Source organism: Botrytis porri (assembly GCF_014898465.1).
Source record: "Botrytis porri strain MUCL 3234 chromosome Unknown BPOR_007, whole genome shotgun sequence".
NCBI lineage: Eukaryota > Fungi > Ascomycota > Leotiomycetes > Helotiales > Sclerotiniaceae > Botrytis > Botrytis porri.
The window spans coordinates 1,393,937-1,414,952 of record NW_024066081.1 but is presented as its reverse complement, the minus strand read 5'-3'; the positions used below and the strand labels follow the sequence as shown (position 1 = coordinate 1,414,952).

Sequence of the window (21,016 nt, the reverse complement as noted above, 5' to 3'; positions counted from 1 at the left end):
AGCAACTAGCATATGTATTCTTTAGGGTCATAGTAAGCATACATGGAGTACCAGATGAGATAATCTCGGACAGAGACAAGCTCTTTACCTCGAAATTCTGGACTACCTTATTAGCACTAATGGGTATTAAAAGAAAGCTGTCGACAGCTTTCCACCCACAGACAGACGGTCAAACAGAAAGGACCAATCAGACAATGGAAGCATATCTTAGATGCTATATAAATTATCGACAGGACAATTGGGTAGAGCTATTACCTATGGCACAATTCGCATATAACACATCGGAAACGGAAACCACAAAGATTACACCAGCACGCGCGAACTTTGGGTTTAATCCTAAAGCATACCAAACACCGATACTACAGGAAGTTAATGCCGAATCAGCAATAATACAAGTCGAACAATTAAAGGATTTACAAGAGCAGCTTGCTCTTGATCTAAGATTCATATCATCCAGAACAGCAGCGTACTACAATACGAAACGTAGTATGGAACCTACGCTTAAAGAGGGGGATAAAGTTTATCTGCTACGACGAAACATCGAAACCAAGAGACCAAGCAATAAACTCGATCACAGGAAACTAGGACCATTCAAAATTGATAAGGTAATAGGAACCGTCAATTATCGGTTAAAACTACCAGACACAATGAATATCCACCCAGTATTCCATATATCCTTGCTCGAACCAGCACCACCAGGAGCGCCGAGTGCGCCATTAACGGAAATCGAACCAGTCAACCCGAACGCCATATACGATGTCGAAACAATACTAGACTGTAAATACGTCAGAGGCACAATCAAATACTTGATCAAATGGTTAGATTATCCACATACCGAAAATTCATGGGAACCAAGAACAAACCTCAACTGCCCTGAGAAGTTGGAGGCATTTCACCAGCAATACCCGGATTTGCCCAGAAAGAAGGAGAATCCATTGAGGCAAGGATCGAAGGATCCAAAGAAGAGGAATCGAAAGCAAAGGAGTCGTCGCTAGGATCAGCAGTCGAAACAGATGCTTGTTCCCGCTCCTTTTCAACACGTTCATTTTCCAACCTATCCTTTTCCTCAGCTGCATCCAGCTCATCCAAGGTTTTCAGACCACGACGCAACATGGCACCAGCACGGTCACGAAGGGATCGTTGCTGAGTGTCGAGGCGAATCAATTTAGAAAGAGTAGCACGGCGCTCCGTTTCTAGACGTTGTTCCTCGCGCTCCAAAGCATCCCAATCCGAGACAGTGGGAGGAAGAAGGTCACACTTCAGACCAGCTTTAACACACTCACCACAACGACGAGACTCTGACAAAACACGACATTCCAGTTTGCGAGAAGAACAACGAGCACAAGGATCATCCATAATAAAACCTCTCTCTTTGAATTTGGTATACAAGCAAGCACGATTTTCAGTTGATTTGGGAGTCCTAACAACAGGCATTATGAAAGAAAGAAATCAGTCATTACATTATTACAAGAAGTGGGGTAAACACTATAAGTAACGCTTGGGGACAAGCGCTAAGCTAGGAAGGGGATAGTGTTACGATGGTCTGCCACAATAGACGTCACGTGACCCCGACGCTTAGGTAACCGGATCAGAGGGATCATTAGTGATCCAGTTGATCGGATCAGAGGGATCATTTGTGATCCGACTGAGCACAGAGAACGAAGGTCTATATAAGGGAATGGGTTTCATTACAATGTAGAGCTTCGTGCTCAAGAACAATCATTAGTTTCATTACTATAGTTACGAGAATTGCAACCAGTTACAACCTTATTGAATTCCTACTTGAAGTCTAGTCTAAACCACCTCGAGAGATCTCTAGACACTTCCACGTGACCCTAGAGGCAGCTCCCGTAACACGAATGTGGGAACTTTAACATTACTTCTAGTGCTGAGCTTGGAATTGGGTCATTAAATACTTTGTTGAAATAGAAATAGAAATACATATGTAACGTAAGTCATGGCGTAATGCGTCTAATGGCGTAATGCGTCTAATTGCGGGGAACCACTCTATTAAAATCTCAATTACTCAACAATCAACTATAATACAATCTCCAGTATCACTTTCAGATTCATCTTCAACTTCTTCTCCAATATCCTCTTCAGTTTCAGTTTCATATTCAATTACTTTCCCTTTCCCTTTTCCTTTTTTCATTGTCTGTACCTTAGTAGCTTTTTCGACTTCCACTACTGCATCACATAATTCTTGCGTAGAAATATGAAAATGACCCTTCAAAACTAGTCTCTTTCCTTTCTTACGTATCGTACGTTTCTTCATAATAGCTCGTAAATTATTCGCATCGTGTTGGTGAACAATACTTTGAGCTCGAAGTTGCTCACTCCCAATCGTCAATTTTCGAATGTATTGACGAACCGGGGTTGAAAGAGTCGTATCATTTTCAATTGTTGAATTTAAAAGGTTATTTGCTGTTTGTAAGATTGCTACATCCGGGGGTGAGCTATTGACGAAGACTTGGTTAAAAATATCAAATTGGGTTGGTTCTTTGGATATTTCGACTTCGGGGGTAAACTCTCGACCCAGTGTACGGAACACTCTCTGTGGATTAAATGGATGTAACCCAGCTCCCCGCCATGCCGATTCGATATTTTGATGATGGCATACGTCGGCTCGAGCTTTAATATATGCCTCCATCCATTCAATCTTTTGTATTCGTACAAGTTGAGCTTGATTCAAATCAGAAAGTGCTGCGGTGAGCCGTTTTTTCAATGGACCGAAAACCGCAACATCAAGTGGCTGAAGCAAATGCGAGGTATGAGGAGGAAGTATAAGAAGTACAATTCGATTTTGAAGGCAGTGAGCTATAAAGCTTCCACTAATATGAGAATCGTGGCCATCGCAGATGAGAAGCCGATATTTGCCACCTGCTTTTGCACGAGTTGCAGGTTCGAAAACGCGTTTTAGCCATTCTAATCCATGAAGATTGCTTGTCCAGCCCTTTGTATTTGCTGAAAAGAACCAGCTACCAAGAACTTCCTTCGGAATCCAATTTTGAAGGACATTTTTACCTTTAAAAATCCCGAGTGGTGGAAGAATGGATCCATCCGCACAAATACACTCTACCATTGAAATCCACTCTTGACGGCCTGGATGTGCTTGATGTTTTGTACGAAGTGTAGAATCGATAATAATTCGAGTTGATTCCATTGTCCCAATTGAATGTCCAGATTCATCCATATTATATTCGTCTTTCTTCTCAATTCCATAATCCTGAATCGCTTTTTGATACGCGTCAAACCAAGTACTACATGTTTCCCTGGTTGCACCATCCATTCTTACAGATTCAATTCGACGGCCAATAACAACTGTAAGATGAGGATGTCGTTTGATAAATCGTGGAACCCATTCATGACCAAGAAGGTGTTGTGGTGGGAGTTCAAGGGAGTCAAATGAGGGGCAATCCAAATTATAAGTCCGTTTTGAACGTAACTCCTCAGCCAATTCTTTTAACAACTGATGGCCTGGTGAATAGCCGCTAATTGTCAATTGCTTTATCCACTTAAGAAGTACATTCTCTTGTACAGCAGAAAGTTTCTGTTGCGATTGACGTGCTTCAGAACGCGATGAACCCCCTTTGACGCGTCGCGTCACAGTATCTTTAGAAAGCCCCAGTTCTTTTGCAGCTTCATATGAAGACTTATACTTTCCATTTTGAACTCCTAATACTGCTTCAGAAAGTCGAGATTCCATTTCCTGCACTTTTAAACTTTTTCGACGGACCATTGTTGAATTGTTGCTTTTTTGATGGGGTGGTCCCCCACAATTAGACGCATTACGCCATGACTTACGTTATCGTTGCAATTATGTCTTATTGATATACGATCTCCGTGACTTTGTAGATTGATAGACAGGAAATTAGGTAATCACTTAAGGGGAGAACCATCTAGGTCCGGTGTCAAGCTTGAAGATGATCCGTTAGTGTGCTTTGTAATATCTGATCAAGATCCTCCCCCCAAACTAATAATCCGCATAGCATCGCGTAAATAGTTCGTATTCTGTTGACAGAACAAAACGAAACTGGAGGCTTGTAATCAACTAGAATATAAGACCTTACGATGAACTTGCTATCTGGGGGCAGTTTTCCGAAGTATTCGTTTTTGACCAACCTATACTCATCAAAAAAGAAAATATACACCAAGAATATAATAGTTTGAATACTCAAAGATTTGATATATTTTAAGCTGAACTGTAATAGCGCTGTGCTATCTACAATACAGTTATCCCCCATGTATCCCCTAGTAACCCTCACACACAACTTACTGCGGAGGTGTTGCATTTTTAGAATCTGTCGAATCATTTGGTGACGAGATTGTGTAGGAATGTTAGGGGTGCTTTTGGAAGGGCGCGGGTAATCAAGTTTTGAAATAGCTTTGGAAAGTGTTTCAATTTTGCCTAGGATAAGGGAATTGGTAGACTGGAGTTGGTGGGTTGCCTCAAACAGGTACTTGAGTGCCTCCTCACATAGGTGTTTAGCAGCCTCTTCTTTCAAAGGACTAAAAATAACCTCGACCGAAAGCTTGATTGTATCCATCGCCTTGAAATATTGGTAAATAACCCCTGGCTGCTCTCTTTGTATCAGCCTGCTTTTTTTGCCTCGCATTCCCAAACTGAATGGCCAGATTTCTTGCAGTAATGGCAAAGACCCAAACGAAGTTCTCTTTGTCGTTGCTGTTTCCTGTTCTGTGTACGGAATGTATCCAGCTTCGTGGAGTCATTGGGGGTGGGTTGAGTAGATGTGGAAGCAACGAATGGGCGAGGATAAATCACTTTAGTAGGTGCGCCATTGTAGTATTCATACTCCCGACAATTTTGATACCAAACTTGAAATTTCCTTTTCCAACCATCGAGATCGTCGTTAGCACATGGATTGCCATCCCTCAAAAACATGAGCCGCAACTCCTCCGTGACTTTTTGTTTCATCGCTAATACCATTCCTTGGGGTGATTTGTAGCAAGCATTACCGAGGTATTCCAATTGTGCATAGAACGCCAAAAAACCCTGTTTCCCTTGCATCTTGAGTTTGTCGAATTGAAGTGCTGCCTCGCGTTCACTTTCGACTGAAATATGGAAACTGTCGAGCTTCTCGAAGAACAATTCGGTGGTTGTGTATGCTGATTTATCTTGAATAATATCATCAATATCCTTGCGTTGTTTTTGGCGTGCTTTGCCTTTGAGCAAAGAGACCATGTGAAAAAGCTTCTTCCTCTCGGTATCGAGAGCTGTCGAGTCAATAGCCCAGCAAAACTGTAAGTCTTGCTTCCAGGCACAATACTCGTCCTTTCGTGTGAGAGCGCTTACAGTTTCAGCCTTGAATGGTTTTGGATTTTTAAAAGTTTGGCGTGGTTGGTAAGGGTGTTTCGATTTTGTTGTTATATCAGGTACTTGGGAAAGCTGAAGCTGCTGATTTGCAATCATCTGTACTTGTTCTCGTGATTGAATCTCTAGTGCATGTCGAGCTGCTACCTCATTTTGTAATTCTGCGTCGAAATTCTCCCGAATCGTGTGATAAGCATTTATTAGTGAATTGTTAATTGTGTTGCACACATGATTAAAAAAATGCTTGCGCCTCTCCCGGTAACCGAGAGACTAGAGATGGGTCTCTCAATCTTTCATCAGCGACGTGTAAAAGCTCATGAGCTAACCGTGGCCAGTCTGCAAAAACGGTTCGAATATGATTCCTCAAACCTTGGGGTGTAGAAACATCCGCTGGAGTGGTCGACGGGGGTTGAAATGTATGAGCCATCTTTGAGAATGAAGGTTGATAAAACACAAAAATGAGGATAATAGCAACGATGACAATTATGGGTAGTGAAAAAGGCGAAGAAGAGAGCGAAAATGATGGCGAAGATAAAAAACTAGAATGAAGACGAAGACGACGACGAGAAGGACTTTCAATTTTAATCGTATTATTTCCAAGCTTTTAAGATGAGATTGCTACAGTGGCAATGGGACCTTTGTTAAAGGTAAAATAAGCTATCACCTTCCAGAATATAGACCGTGATTGGAGATGTAATATTCTACAAGGAGAGAAGAAGGTACTAGGGAGAGCGCCAAATGTATAGACGTGGATACCTTAGGCATCCGCATTAGGCAAATCTAAGCTATGAACTAGTGACAAAAAGCTTCGAATAATTTTCGGGACTTTCAGGGCTTAAGCCTATAATACAGACCATTCAGCGTCTCGTTCACTTTCTTGACATTGCCCTCAATTTTTCGTTGCAGCGTTCTTCATTATAACATCTAAGAGACTTGCTACCATATTTAGTCTCCTTCGCCTTCGATGCTCGTAGCCGAAGAGCAGTTATCGGCCACCTGAACGACTAAAATATGATTAATAGACTCCCGCCAATTGTCTGTATTGCTGTGCGATAATGGTACCTGCACGGTCGATCTTGTATAGAATATCTAGGAGTAGATACAGTAGGGCTGTATTTACAAGCTGAAATCTCGGCAATAATAATTTTGAGTATAAAGTAAATCCTCGACTAATCGCACCGTATAGGTTGAAGCTGGTGCCAAGCGAGAGATTATGCGAGCGATGGCTCAATGGGCGAAATTAGAGAAGTCTCTTTTTATTTTCAGATTCGACATGAATCATCAACAATAGGATTGAATATATCGAGGACTCTTCAGATTCGATCGAGCGATAATTTAGCCTGACGATGTCGTCGATCACCACAATGCCACGTGGATTTCACGTGATAAATTCCGATCGGCATCACTGATCTGCATCCTTTAGTTCCCATTATGATATTGATAACACCTTTTGATAACCTAGGTGAGGCCGTCCTCTGCGATATCATCTCTTACTCTCTGTCTTTTCATTAATCAGTCCTCCTTGCCTCGAGCTGAGCAGGCTTTTCGTGCACTCCAAATCATCACTGAAACAATCTTACCCAATTGCAAAAAAACAATTTTGACTCGTGGATGAACAATCGAAGTACAAAAAGGTTGATTGCTTTTGGTGAGCACAGGATTTCGTTCAGCTCTTGTCTCGACAGCTTGCTATCATGTCCTTGATCTACTCTACGCTCGGACCCATGCAGCAGCTGAAGATATAAAGTTCCCCGCGTTGCCAAAAACAGTTCGACTTTCCACCATTAACCTGCCAGGATCTGTGGATTAGAGTGCGGTACTTGTACATCCAATTGATTATCTCCACGAGAAGGTTTAACCGACATACGATGACTCGACGAAAAGGGCTGGAGAGACAGGAGACGGTTTGTCTTGACAGAAAGTTCGACTCAAGATAGTTCGAGGCCGTTGCCACCGCTTGTTTCTCATGATTCGACCTGGCTACTACATAGAGAGTACAATTTGATCACACTACATCAATAGCATTCCGACGTATTCCACGCGGCATCAATATCTACCAAGAGAGATTAGCTACCTTGAATTCGTGTGTAATCGAATCCATCCTTGGAGATAAACCTTATCACATCATGATAACCGTACAGGCCCAATAACATTTCAGCATAGGATCACTATCACCTACCTCAAAATGGTAGATTAAATGCAGGAAATTGCTTCTACATTGGTCCTAACTTATCCTGCTGGCTGGTCGTACCGACTGATTGGGATAGCCGTCCCTGTGTCTCATCACCCCCGCAGATATCTCCCAATAAATTACGGAGCCCTCGATAGAGAATTATATATTGCGCATGAATCCATCCCAATAACGATATTCGGTCACTCTTTCGTATTGTATGCTAAATCGTGAATCTCTTGACCTCAGAATATCAGGTACATAGGCTTCCAAGTATCTACGAGAACGAATACGATAATGATTGACGAGGAAAAGAAAACCTCGTCGACAACTTCTCCACCGGATTCCAATGAGCTGGATAATCTCGAAGCTCTTGGATATACCGAAGAGCTTCAACGAAACCGATCGTTGTTTACTCTTCTTTTTCAATCGCTTGCAATTGCCGCAATACCTTATGGAGAAGGTGGGCCGCTGATTAGTGCTATATATGGAGGAGGTCAGCTTTCCATATTTGTTGGCTGGATCGTGGTTCTTATTCTAGATGAATGTGTGGCTTTATCATTGAGTGAACTAGCCTCGAGGTATCCAACCTCGGCTGGACCTTACTATTGGTCTTTTCAGGTGAGAAATCTTTTGATTATTCTTGATTCTCTGGTCAAGTTCTACAGACTTTGATGAAGTGATATCTACCAAATTCTTACTAATAGAGTATGGAATCATGATTCTTGATCATGGCTAACTTCTGATAATCTTAGGTAGCAAAGAGACACAAGACCATACTCTCGTTTATCACAGGTTGGGTATGGCTCATTGGAAATTGGACAATCACATTATCCGTCAACTTTGGATTTGCTTCGCTGATATCTGCAACTGTTGCTATGTATCATCCGGATTTTGTTGCATCTAGCTGGCAGCTTACTCTCATATTCTATGCCATTTGTCTCATCACACTAGTAATATGTACATTTGGCAACCGATTCCTCCCTATGGTTGATACAATATGCGCTGCTTGGACGGCCATTAGTATCCTCATCATTCTCATCGCTCTTTCAGTCTCAGCAAAAGAAGTTCGACATAGTGCTAGCTATTCTCTTGGAAATTACGATACCTCTTTCGCTGGATGGGGAGGCTTCACTTTCTTCATCGGTCTTCTACCAGCTGCGTATACCTTTTCTGCAATTGGCATGATCTCCTCGATGGCAGAAGAAGTTTCCAACCCCGCGATCAAAGTCCCAAAAGCAATAGCACTATGCGTTCCTGTTGGCGGAATAGCTGGTCTGTTCTTTATCGTCCCTATCTGTGTAACGATGCCACCTCTCGCTGATGTCATTGGTGCACCTAATGGTCAAGCGATCCCGTACATCTTTCACAGGGTCATGGGCTCTCCCGGAGGCGGCCTAGGTCTTACATTTTTGGTACTTAGCATTACTATGTTCTGCTCAATTAGTATCACAACCGCCGCATCACGCTGTACCTGGGCATTCGCTCGCGACCAGGCAATTCCCGGCTCTAAAATTTTCTCAGTTGTCAACAAATCTTTAGGTGTACCAGTAAATGCTCTCATATTTGTCACTATTGTTCAAATGCTCCTAGGTCTCATCAATCTCGGCAGTAGCAGTGCCTTTACTGCCTTTGTTTCAGTAGGCGTCATAGCACTTTCACTTTCGTACGCTATCCCAATTGGCTTATCATTACTATGGAATAAAAGACGAGAAGTATCTCACGCACGTTGGAACTGCGGGCGTATGGTTGGAACAACTGTGAATGTCGTGGCCTTGGTATGGATTGCATTTGAGGTGGTTTTGTTCAGTATGCCAACAGCATTACCTGTTACAAAAGTGTCAATGAATTATGCAAGTGTGGTGTTAGTGGGCTTTATGGCAATAGCGGCAGTTTGGTATGCTGCTTATGCTAGGAAAGGTAAGTTCTGCCTTGAGATTTGAGCTTGACATTTACTAACGGAGCATAGTGTACAAAGGACCACCAGCTTCAGATGGGTTGTGAGAATTCTTCCATGACCTGCACTGATTTAACATTTATCTTTCTTTTGAATTCTTGTTTTCTTAGAGCTTTCCTACGTATATGGTTTTTCGCTTTGCATATATTCTTTTCTACGTATGTAATAAATGAGCTTTGTATCTATCCCATAATATTATTGACATTCCTAAGCGAAAGTCCCCGTGTCTTCTAGTAAGTCGGGTACCCTACTTTCGGGCCACTTTTTACACTAAAAATGGAATTTTTAACTTTCTTATTTATGAATAGAATTTATTGAAAATTTATATATATATAATTTAAGTCATTTTAAGCTTACCTTGAAAATTTCAGATTTTTAGGAATTTTCTGTATTGAGATCTAGAGCTTTAAAATATCGATTTTTAAATTTGTATAAGAATCATATACAAATTTGAAACTTTTATAAAATCTTTAATAACTTTTTAATAAAAATTATTAAAAATAAACTATAAAATTTTACTATAAATTTATAACATATTTATTTTGAAGGATTTAGAAAAAAAAGAAAATTTCCTATAAATAGATATTTAAAAGAATACCCTCAAAATTACAGGGATTATTTATACTATTTTAAACTCACTATATACTATATCTCTATATTTATTAATTTTTTTTTAATTTTTTTTTTAATTTCTATATAAATTTAAATTCAAAACTTTCAAAAAGATATATAGTTTTCTTTTAATAATTATTATTAAAAAGTTATTAAAGATTTTATAAAAGTTTCAAATTTGTATATGATTCTTATACAAATTTAAAAATCGATATTTTAAAGCTTTAGATCTCAATACAGAAAATTCCTAAAATTTTCCAATTTTCAAAATAAGCTTAAAATGACTTAAATTATATATATATAAATTTGTAATAAATTAGATTATATATTGATAGAGATATTAATAGGCTAAAAAAGCGATTTTTAGTGTAAAAGGGTGGCCCAAAACAGAGGTGGCCCGAAAGTAGGGCGGTCGACTTAATACTTCACTTTTGATCTCCATTCTGCTTACTGATCACAATAACAATGTTCTATCACTTATTAGCTTTTTCATTCAATATGAATTGAAAATAGATTCTAGAGCTTTTTCGTCTAAAAGAAACCAGCCGAATATTCAGGAAGCTTTAAAATCCCTTTTGCCTTTTCTATTTGACGCTATGTCTCTCGCTCAGTGTTCCAATATTCCTCAAATATGAACAACTTCCAATACTTTCGGCCTAATCCGTGAACACTGCTGCAATCAATACCTCAATTGTCGAAACAATGTCAGCTCGAACCTCTCCCTAGCTTAGTGTCACAGGCAATGAACTAGTTAGGTCAGTGGTTATTCTTGGGGTTTGTATCCAAGCCAAATGGGGGCTGACAGCTTCTGAAAGTCCTCCAAGTGATCATCATGCCGAGTTCGATGAGATAACAGAAGCAGAACCTCCTAAAAAAGTCATCGAGCACCAGCACCAGCACCTGTTCCCACAAAGAAAAATTCTGGAGCATAGGCAAAGGCAAAGGCAAAAGGGACAACAGCCAACCCGACGGAGTGCGCGAGTCGAACAACAGCAAGGACAAGCGAAATTACAGCCCAATTTGCAGGCGGTAACTAGTGGAGGTAGACGAGAGACGCGAACCCGAAAGCTAAGCCAACAGGGGAAAGAATCCAATTATTTAAAGAGAGAGCATGCGCCAAAAAAAAGACGGAACAGCGAACCGATTTTATTCAACAAGATGATGTCCAGAGTCAGAAGCGGCCAGCGAGTATTGAGAAGGTTCTTGAGATGAGATATTTGCATGCTTGTTTTGAGAAGTAACATGTATTTTGAGTAGTGTTTTGGGATGGCTGATTGGAGTATTGTTTACGCGAGGTTGTTAGGGAGTTATCTTTTCAAGGAGTGATGGGTAATTGATCAATATACCATTTCATTTATTCTCACTCCCTACTTTGAACGTATTATTTAATGTAGTTTACGTATAAGACCTATGTTTGTCTGAAACTTTTAAACAATAAAACACCATATCTGAAGCCCTCTCAAATTCGAATGTTCGAACCACCAAGCAAGTATCTCTAAGTATTTCTGTTTTCATTGCCCTCCCTATATCTTCTCGCAAGTCTCGGCTCTTAGCTACATCTAAGTAAGATTAGGGCAAGTTGTAATAGTGATGATGTCCAATAGTGATGATGTCAGCGAGCTATCGATCTTGGGAATAGTGCTGTGGGGTCATTTTTGAAGACCGCCCCACCCACTTTGCTGAGTCTTCATCGTGAAACATTTGTGTTATCATTTGAACGGATAAGACACTTGTTCCAATGAGCTTCTGTTTCTTTCGTGTCGCAGACGTCTTGTAACGGGGTTGAGCTCTGGTTCTTTGAGTCGCAAGGTGACCTTTGTGCAAGAAGCGCATTAAAGGTGGATATTTGCTCCACTTTTGCCCCGCTGTCACATAGACGACATCTCTTCCTTCGCACAAAATATCTCGTCTTCATTTTGATACAACACAACACTTTCTCAAGTCTGCGACGTCTGTCTTGAAGCCAAATTGCGAATGACCGCTGATTTCGAAGTCGTAATCATGAGCGCGAATCCCATCGTGTCGAAAACGCCAGGACTCATAAAGAGTGGCGAAATATCCCTTTTTTATCCGATCTTCATTTGCGCTCCTGTGATCTTTTGTCGTTTTCAATTTCCGTCATTAGGAAAACATGTCGTCGTTCAATGCCGAGACCGTAGCGATGCTGGCACATGTAGTTCTCAGGTATGGATCGAAGAGCTAGAGAACGCGCATGTGTATGTCATTTAGCATCTACCAGATTTGGGAGAAGTTAGCCATAAAGCTCGATTTCAAGCTATATGTTCTATCGGAGCTGCAGAAACTGTCTCGCAGGGTGAGATTGCTGAAAGTGCCCTGATTGAAGCAAGCTCTGGAATATACGTCACCTGTTAGTTAAAGGTAACATCAACCAACTATCTTATATATCATCTAAAGGTATCTCCTCAATTGTTGTTAGATACATCCCAGTGCTGCAGTCGTCTTATTACAATATCATTCTCCCAACTATAGCTCCTTCCTCATTAGGCACATGAACTGCTAGATAAGGGAGTAATCTCATCTAGAGACTAGCGGAAATCACTTAACCCTTACACCGGTTTATCTTCATAACTACCATGTGATTTGAATCGTTTGACTCGTGTGTTTACTTTTTTCTATTATATCTACATTTTAATAGGCTATATTTTATAGCTACCTGTTGAATATAGCCATCGCCCCTTCCATCCTTTCCACGATGACGGAATTCGTGTCTACGCGTCGCGTATTCTATCGGCGAAATCTTCCGTTAGGGCATTTAGGGTTTATATTCCGTATCATTACTGGTTTTGCCCTCTCGGTTAGTTAAGAACAAAAGTCTAAAGAGTCACTTTTAGAGAATAAGTGATAGATTCTCGCCAAAAAAAACACGCCAATTTTCGCACTTGTGAAGACGCGTGGGAAGATTAATATATCTGTTGTTCTAATTTCTGTTCCTCGATTTTCTTTTTCTCTTTCTTCTTCGTACCACTCTCACATACTCACACTTTACTACAAGCTCACACATTTACAATGTCTCGCTTTCACTCTTCTTCTTCCACTGGCAGTGCTCCTGGGGCTGCCAGTTCCAATTCTACAAACATGTCGGCCCCTCGCGGTCGTGGGTATCAAGTTCCACAAACCTCTAACTCTCTCCGTCCCCCACCCATCCAATCTCTCCACGTCCCATACGTGTGTGACCAACCAATGGAACCCTCTTTGGATCCTTCAAACATCCATCCACCATCTAACAGGCCTGGAAACCTATCTTCTTCCACAACTTCAGCCTCTACGCAGGCCATAAAAACCAAAAAAAAATCTCCTTTGTCATTGTGTTTGCTTTCTTCTTCTTCTGCATCTTCATCTTCATCCTATTATTCAGATTCCTGTGGATCTTACGAGTCGATCGATTGGTCGGCTCTTGAGATCAAACTTCATCCCATGGCCCCTAAACGCTACAAATCCCCCACGATGTATTCTGACTCCACCCAGGAGGAACATACATCCTCTAACTTCAGCACCGGATCCAGCGATCATTTCCCCATTGGCTCACCTTGCATCAATGTAGGCCCTCTACTTGATGTCAAGGCCCCTCCTCCCAGGCCCTACGTCACTGACGACACATCGGACTCCTTGGATTATCCCATTGCCAAGGCTTCTCCCAGACCCTTCTTAGATGACCCCTTTGCCCCCCCCTCCGGACCTAGGATCTCTACCCCTCCCCTCAAAAAAAGGTTTATATTCCGTGAGGCCACGCCTAGTCCAGGCACCACCCCATCTTCCAAGGATTCCTTCTCAGCCCACCACACTGTCTCCACTTCCTTTGGATCTCCTTCCATGGCCTCAGTTTCCTTGGCCCCCTCAAATGGCCATTCCTGTTCCTCTTCTGTCTTTGCAGAAGATGGTTCAAACCCTCCTTCTCCTCCCCCCCAGCTACCTGTAGTACACATGCAGCCCCGCTTGTTCAGATTAGCCAGACCCAAAACTTTCACTCAGCTCTACCTGCAGCAGCCCCGCTGCTTCAGGCGAGCTAAACCCAAGACTTTTACCCAGCGGTGGTCAGAAATGATCCTTGAAGAGCAAGTCCTCGAATCTCGAGCCCACATCATCACACCAGTTCGACCCTTGAGTCAAAGTCCGATGGCAACATCAGACTCTGGTTGTGAAATTGTCGCTCAATCTCCTTTGTCAGATCCCTTCTGCTTATCCCGAGAGCCCAGCTCATCCCCGGACCCCATTCTTTCCACAGAGCCCATCCCATCCCCGGAGCCTGTTCCCTCCCCTAGTCCCCAGGCCATTCCCAGGAGAAACATTGGTAGGTTCCACGATGCACGCCCATTTTCATCCTCATCCTCATCCGAGGATGAATCAGACACCACCGCAGATTACCCCTCCTCCCTAGGCGACGACCCCTTGGACACTCCGGAGCCAGAGACCATCCCATGGACCATTGCCCCAGTGCAATCCTGGATATTCCGGAACGCCTCGACCATCAAAACGGTCATCAAATGGACTCTTGTTGCAGCCGCAATAATCCTTCCAAAGATCCTTTGGAAATGGTAAATGGAATCACCCCCGCCGCCCTCCCTTCCCCCATGCAAGTGAACTAACAAGCCAACTAATCACTAATCACTAACCCCAGCACCCTGAATTTTTTTGACTGAAAGTAATGAAAAGATACACACATAAATCACCCTGGACTCCTGGACCCTTGGACACAAACGCAAGTATATCCCCCCCCTCCTCGCTAACTACTAATCTAGGTGGCCAGAGATGATCCACGTCCTCGTCGTTCTGGCTGGAAACCCTCAAGTGAGGGGCTAACGGATCAACCCCACTCATTGCTTTTGAACTTTTGGTAAGTTTTGCGCCTTTTTCAGATTTCTTGATTATACGCTAACTTTTTTTCTCCTATTTTTTTTTTGGCGAACAATGCAAGGAACCGTCGCAAATATTTGGAGAATCGCTGTGCTTGGATTTGTGGCCTCAATATCATGGGATCAGATCAGCGAGATCAAGTGGTGTGGTAATCAAAATGTGGATTTCATATTTCGATTACGAGCTTGGTAATCTGTCAACAAGACAGAGATGTGGAATATGAAGGCTGTAGCTAGAGATAGAATGTAAGCGAGGATGAGAAGAGTAGCAACGATGTAACAAGAGATTAGGGTAAACACAAGAAAATCTTATATCAAGTCTAGAGAGCATGTGCGAGAGCTACAGTTTCAGAACCATCAGTGAATGCGCGGCTAAGAACTCAAATCAGATACTGTTTTGTCCTTGTTTTGTTGAATTTTGTCATTATGTGGAATACTGATCTTTTAGTTACATTTTCCCCGTCATCGTTGCATTCCCTGCGTTCTCCCAATTTTCTCAAAATTATCCAGTCTAGCTCGTTGTTCCTATTCTATCACCTTTTCTATGTTCTATTACACCCGCAATTTATCTGCATTCTCAATACTAAACCCACGCTCCGAGTGTCGGTGAAGTCCTTTACCCATTTGCCACTGCTGAGATCATTCTCGAAGTAACCAAGCCATAGTTATCATAAAGAGTAACAATTGTCTAAATTAGTTGAGTGTATATCTCCATGCTTGTCTACCTTGGCGCCTCTATAACAAAATCAACAGATTTCAGATTTCATTACCATGGGCCAAAATTCCAGTAATACTCAACCCTCAAACTTGTTCCGGCGGCGCACTGAAACTATTAAACCACTCCACTATCGCCTTCGGTGCATTATCCTCGGATATTTTCTCCAGGTTCGTCCATGTATCTTCAGCATTTTCTTTCGCCCTTACAAACATTTTCATCTCGTACTCCTTCACAGCATCCGAAATCGAAGTTTCCTTCTTCCCAGCCGAGATGATTCCTTGCGCCAACTCTAAAGCATCTAACATTGCCGAATTGACCCCTTCTCCAGCAAATGGCGTCATAAGATGTGCCGCATCTCCAACTAATGTCGCGTTGGCTTTATGTTCCCACGTGTGACCAGTAGGTAACATACACAGCTGTACAAACTGCGGGATTTTTTCCTCATCCAACCCTCTTTCTAGCAACTCCCTGACTCCTCTGCCAAAATTGGCAAAGGTACCATATTCGCCAAGAGTTTTCTCTTTGAGCTGCTCAAGGTCTAGAGAATTTAAGCCTGCTTCGTTGCAATAGTTGATATCTTCGTTCTGTATCCCAACATACACTCTTGCTGAATCCATCGAGCCCCTCTGACTCAAAATAAATCTCTTTCCACCCAGCGCCCAGAAAGTTCCAGTTCCAACCATCTTAGCTATTTCTGGGAATCTCTTGGTGATATTTGGAATCGTCAACATCATCCAATGCACACCACTAAAATATGGTTTCACGTCCGTCAAGAGTGGGCGAACCTTTGACCATGCTCCATCTGCTCCAATCACCAGATCACAAGCATGAGAACTCCCATTTTGGAATATGATGGTTTGTTGCTGGGGATTTGAAGGATTTGGAGAAACGGATTGGATTCTATGTTCCCATTGAATGACATTTCCAGGAAGTGAAGACACAAGCAATTCGATCAAACTGTTCCTTGAAATTTCAGGTCGCTCTTCATTATGGTTGGGAGCCTCGAATTTGATGTCTCCAAAACGATCACAGATGATGTGTTCTTCGCTGCATTCTGCGGTGAGTGAGCGGAATGCTTGGAGAAGCCCACATGCTGCGAGTGCGCGTTGTCCTGATTCCACATGAAGATCTAGAGAGCCGGATGGAACATTGACAAGATCTGGAGAGGGACGAGATCTGAGATCATAGATGGTGAATGGTATCTTATTGCGGTGAAAGAGAGAGGCGAGGACTAGGCCGGATGGCCCTGCACCGATAATGGATATTCTTGGAAGCATGGATAGATGATTGAAGGCGTTGAAGTATATGTCGCTTTCAAGCTGTGTTTGGTTATTCTGGTCTGACTTGACAGAGTGAAATAGATTCAGTACTGTGGTCGACTTATATATGTTCTCTAACTTCTAAGTAACTAGCCCCATATTTAGGCCGGCACGATCTCGTGCAATGCCTTGTATGAGTTACTACCCATGCTATATGATTTAAGAAGCCTCGGGCTATTCGAGCCATTCAATAGGTCCCGACTGAGAAACGTAATTGCGGAGTTCCCCAAAGAAATACTTTAACGGGTTCCGAGAAGACTTCGGGTCCGTCTAACTCCCAAGATTGTGACTTGGAGCGTTACGCTGAACACATCAGACAACCGATATTTAATGATTATAGCTATTTTTAAAGAAGTCTGAACATAAATACTCAATGGGATATGTCAAAACTCTCGAAACTATGAAACGTCACTGTAGCAGGAGTATAGTGAGGGGTAAACAAGAATTACTACTTCGGCACATAGGGGAGACTGTCACCCTTATAAACGCAATCACTGTAAACTTTAAGAAACTTACCAATATTGTGTCCTAATTTGGTGAGATTTGATCGAGAGCTTGATGCTATCCTAATTCCTCGCCGTGTACTCCTTGAGTTGTTGATTTTTGTCTACATACGTGATTCAAAAACTGCTGTGGAATGAATGATTGGCAGATGCTGATAAGCCCGATTGAACCTCGGCTCAGGGGTCGAGCATACAACCACCGCCATGACAGTATCATCTGGAATCGAAATACTTTGTGAGACAATGCGCATTGCCAGGCTGAATATGTGAGTCAATTAGGACATTGGTATCTCACATTAGCGACAATGACAGGAGCACCACCATTGACAGGAATTCGCGTTCTGGAATTCGCAGGCCTAGCTCCAGGTGAGTACCCCCGCATTACCCCAGATTCCATTGCATCCCCATTAACATCAATTGTAGGACCTTTTGCAGGACTTCTTCTAGCAGATTATGGAGCATCAGTCCTACGTATCGATCGCGCAGTTCCTAATCTCACCCATTCTTCCTCAATTCCTCCACCAACCTCCGATCTCCTTACCCGACACAAATCCTCTATTGCAGTTGACCTCAAAGCAAATGCGGGAATATCCTTCGTCAAGTCTCTGGTTGCGCATGCTGATATCATAATTGATCCATTCCGGCCAGGGGTTTTGGAAAAACTGGGACTCTCACCAGATGTTCTCCTCAATCTCAATCCTCGTATCATTCTTGCCCGAATGACTGGGTTCCGCCGTGACGGGAAGTACAAAGATATGGCCGGGCACGATATCAACTACATAGCAGTTTCAGGGGCATTATCACTGCTTGGGCGTAAAAATGAGAAGCCATTACCACCGGCGAATATACTTGGGGATTTTGCGGGAGGAGGAGCTACGTTGTTTCAGGGAATTTTACTCGCCTTGCTAGCGCGAGAGAAGAGCGGAAAGGGGCAAGTTGTGGAAGCGAATATGGTCGATGGGAGTGCATATCTTGTAACGTTTCCGAGATTGTTGATGAAGACTCCTATGTGGAATAACCCGAGAGGAGAGAATACATTAGATTCGGGGAGCCCGTTCTACGATACCTATGAAACAAAGGATGGGAAATACATGGCGGTGGGTGCTCTGGAACCACAATTTTTTAAAGAGTTGGTTAAGGGGCTAGGATTAGAAGAGACTGACATTGAAGAGACGAGAATGGATAGAAGTACATGGCCAAAAATGAGGGAGACTTTCACCAGATTATTCAAGGCCAAAAAGAGATCTGAGTGGGAGACCATTTTCGATGGAACTGATGCGTGTTGTACACCTGTTCTCGATTATGGTGAACTCTAAAATGACACCGACAGAGAAGGTGATCAAAGACCGATCGTTACACTTAGAGAGACACCGTCTCTCGCAATATCTAAACATAATAGTCAGGACCCATCAATTGGCCAAGGCCCTGGCGTTGAAGGAGGAAGTTACACCGGCAAGCCATTATATCCTGGACAAGGTGGGGAGACAACAATCGAGCAATGGCTAGGATGGAAAAGAGGAAAAGACTATGATATTGAAAATGGTGGTTTGGTTATGAAGAGCCATTCGAAATTATGATCCACCATTATATCCCATTTCAAACACCTCGACTCTCTTGTTCATTACCACTGCCTCCGTTATCATTCTAGAACACCCCAAACACATGTCTATACTCCGACATTCAGGACCAGAACCAGAATCAGAACCAGAACCTCGAGCCGTCCCCGCCTACCATCCTTATACCAACTCCGTTTCCATATCCCGACCACCGATGATATGCCCCCAAGCGAATGCAGCAAATTTGTAGCTCGACAAAACTCCAGCTTAAGCTTCGAACGCAGAACTCCCTTAAACAGAGATTAGTTCAATGTTAACCAAAATGAGCCATCATGAAGTGGACTTACAACTCAAATCCTAAAATCATCATCATCTAGCTCAATAAGCATTGACGGACTTGGAGGTGGATTTGGAGGAGGAGATGGCGGATCATCTCTTGACATGTTTGATGCCGAGACAAGTTCGACCTTTTGACAACGAGATATACGTCGGTGAGGTGCTCGGACTTGTGAAGCTCCGAGTGATAGAGCTGGAGGAGCAGCTTTACGCTGACGCTGCTGAAGACGCGAAGAGGAAAGATTTGCTTGAGCAATAGCCATCTTCCTTATCTGACCCGAAAGAAAGATTATGGAAAATGTATAGAAATCAAAGGAAAAGAATTTATCATTGATTCCGAAATTAGATGTGGATAAGGTTGGTTATCTCCCGTAAGAAGAAAATATGATGCTTAAAAAAGTAAAATCCAGGCAAGCAAGTCACTATCGGAGGATTACCTAGATGGAAGTTGAAAGTCTCTAAAAAGCACTTGGGGGTCAAGAAACCACTTTCTTTGCCGACCTTCTATTGTACTTAAATAGCTTGTGCTGTTCCTCCTCTCTTCTAGATCTATCACAAAATTGTCAAATGTTCCATGGGCGTCTTCGATACCCGCAAAATGCTTCGACCTGCGTTTGTCACACGGAAGCCCTGTCTAGACCCTACATACAACATAAACCGTACTCCCGACGGCTCTTGGAACCCTCGAGAGGACAGTGACATTCATTCGGTCTTGACCTCTGGTTTTCTAAAAAGTCATTTCCAATAAATAGATACTCGTTGAACGAAGCCTTCCAATTCTTGGGAATACACACACAGAACGCTCGCAATAATAACACAGCACACCGCAAGAAAACGAGAAAAAAAAGGAACACCAACAATCAATCCATCACCCGGGAAGCGGGCACCAGAGAAAATCCACGCGTTCCAGAAGCAAACATTCGGAAATGCGACAAATCACATTTCGCTAATCTCATTTTCTGGAATCCTCACCGCGCATAGGATAGGATAGGATAGATGAAAGAAAAGCAAGCGATATCGGGGAAGAGTCATCGCATCGCTTCGCATTGCATGAATGAATACTCAGTATGTCTGCATATCCTTCCTCACGAATTTTCAACCTACCAGCACCAGGATCGCTCATCTCTCTCGGCAGGTTGCACCCCTGATTTGTCTGCAAGTAATTGCATCTCTCGTCGCATTTCCTCGCACAAACAAACACCTCCTTCTATCTATCTATCTATCTACCCTTCGTATGTACGTACAAACACTTAAAGCCTCGCGAAGTACCGAAATTATGTCCCGCCATAATACCACCAGCACGGTACTCGTACACTTGTTGCTCCACACTCGTCCTCCACATATTCTCCACCATTCTCATTTCCAAAGACCCGGCCACGAAGTCCGTTAGTACCACATGTTCTCACAGAGAAAAAAGACACAAAGACACACATACACACACACTCTCTCTCTCTCTCCACATCTCCCACACCAACCGACCGCGACCCCCCCCCTAGCTCCCCCCCAAATAATCAAGCATCTCTCCAGCATTCCCGTGTCCCCGTATCCCCATTTCCTGTTTCCCGTCTGTATTCTCAAGAGATCTTGTGTACGATCTAGACATTCTCCCGATGCGCGGGTGTGACGTGCTTTCTATTATCTC

The 21,016-nt window shown here is 42.7% G+C and overlaps 6 protein-coding genes across 6 annotated transcripts; 3 read left to right on the top strand and 3 right to left on the bottom strand.

Annotated features, from left to right (window-relative positions):
- Positions 1–4,591: 4,591 nt before the first annotated feature.
- Positions 4,592–5,759, bottom strand: EAF01_005749 (uncharacterized protein; the record flags this gene model as incomplete). Its single annotated transcript, XM_038914003.1, has 2 exons — positions 4,592–5,506; positions 5,637–5,759. 2 exons carry the CDS (start codon positions 5,757–5,759, stop codon positions 4,592–4,594), a joined length of 1,038 nt encoding a protein of 345 aa, XP_038770452.1.
- Positions 5,760–7,799: 2,040 nt separating this feature from the next.
- On the top strand, positions 7,800–9,506 carry EAF01_005748 (uncharacterized protein; the record flags this gene model as incomplete). The annotated part of the gene is made up of 3 exons (XM_038914002.1): positions 7,800–8,123; positions 8,258–9,422; positions 9,472–9,506. The coding sequence occupies 3 exons, from the start codon at positions 7,800–7,802 to the stop codon at positions 9,504–9,506; spliced, it is 1,524 nt and encodes a 507-aa protein (XP_038770451.1).
- Positions 9,507–13,098: 3,592 nt separating this feature from the next.
- On the top strand, positions 13,099–14,628 carry EAF01_005747 (uncharacterized protein; the record flags this gene model as incomplete). Its single annotated transcript, XM_038914001.1, has 1 exon — positions 13,099–14,628. The coding sequence occupies one exon, from the start codon at positions 13,099–13,101 to the stop codon at positions 14,626–14,628; it is 1,530 nt and encodes a 509-aa protein (XP_038770450.1).
- Positions 14,629–15,743: 1,115 nt separating this feature from the next.
- Positions 15,744–16,937, bottom strand: EAF01_005746 (uncharacterized protein; the record flags this gene model as incomplete). Its single annotated transcript, XM_038914000.1, has 1 exon — positions 15,744–16,937. One exon carries the CDS (start codon positions 16,935–16,937, stop codon positions 15,744–15,746), a length of 1,194 nt encoding a protein of 397 aa, XP_038770449.1.
- An 850-nt stretch (positions 16,938–17,787) lies between these two features.
- EAF01_005745 (uncharacterized protein) lies at positions 17,788–19,059 on the top strand (the record flags this gene model as incomplete). The annotated part of the gene is made up of 3 exons (XM_038913999.1): positions 17,788–17,848; positions 17,906–18,731; positions 18,813–19,059. 3 exons carry the CDS (start codon positions 17,788–17,790, stop codon positions 19,057–19,059), a joined length of 1,134 nt encoding a protein of 377 aa, XP_038770448.1.
- A 329-nt stretch (positions 19,060–19,388) lies between these two features.
- On the bottom strand, positions 19,389–19,637 carry EAF01_005744 (uncharacterized protein; the record flags this gene model as incomplete). Its single annotated transcript, XM_038913998.1, has 1 exon — positions 19,389–19,637. The coding sequence occupies one exon, from the start codon at positions 19,635–19,637 to the stop codon at positions 19,389–19,391; it is 249 nt and encodes an 82-aa protein (XP_038770447.1).
- Between the last annotated feature and the right edge of the window lie 1,379 nt (positions 19,638–21,016).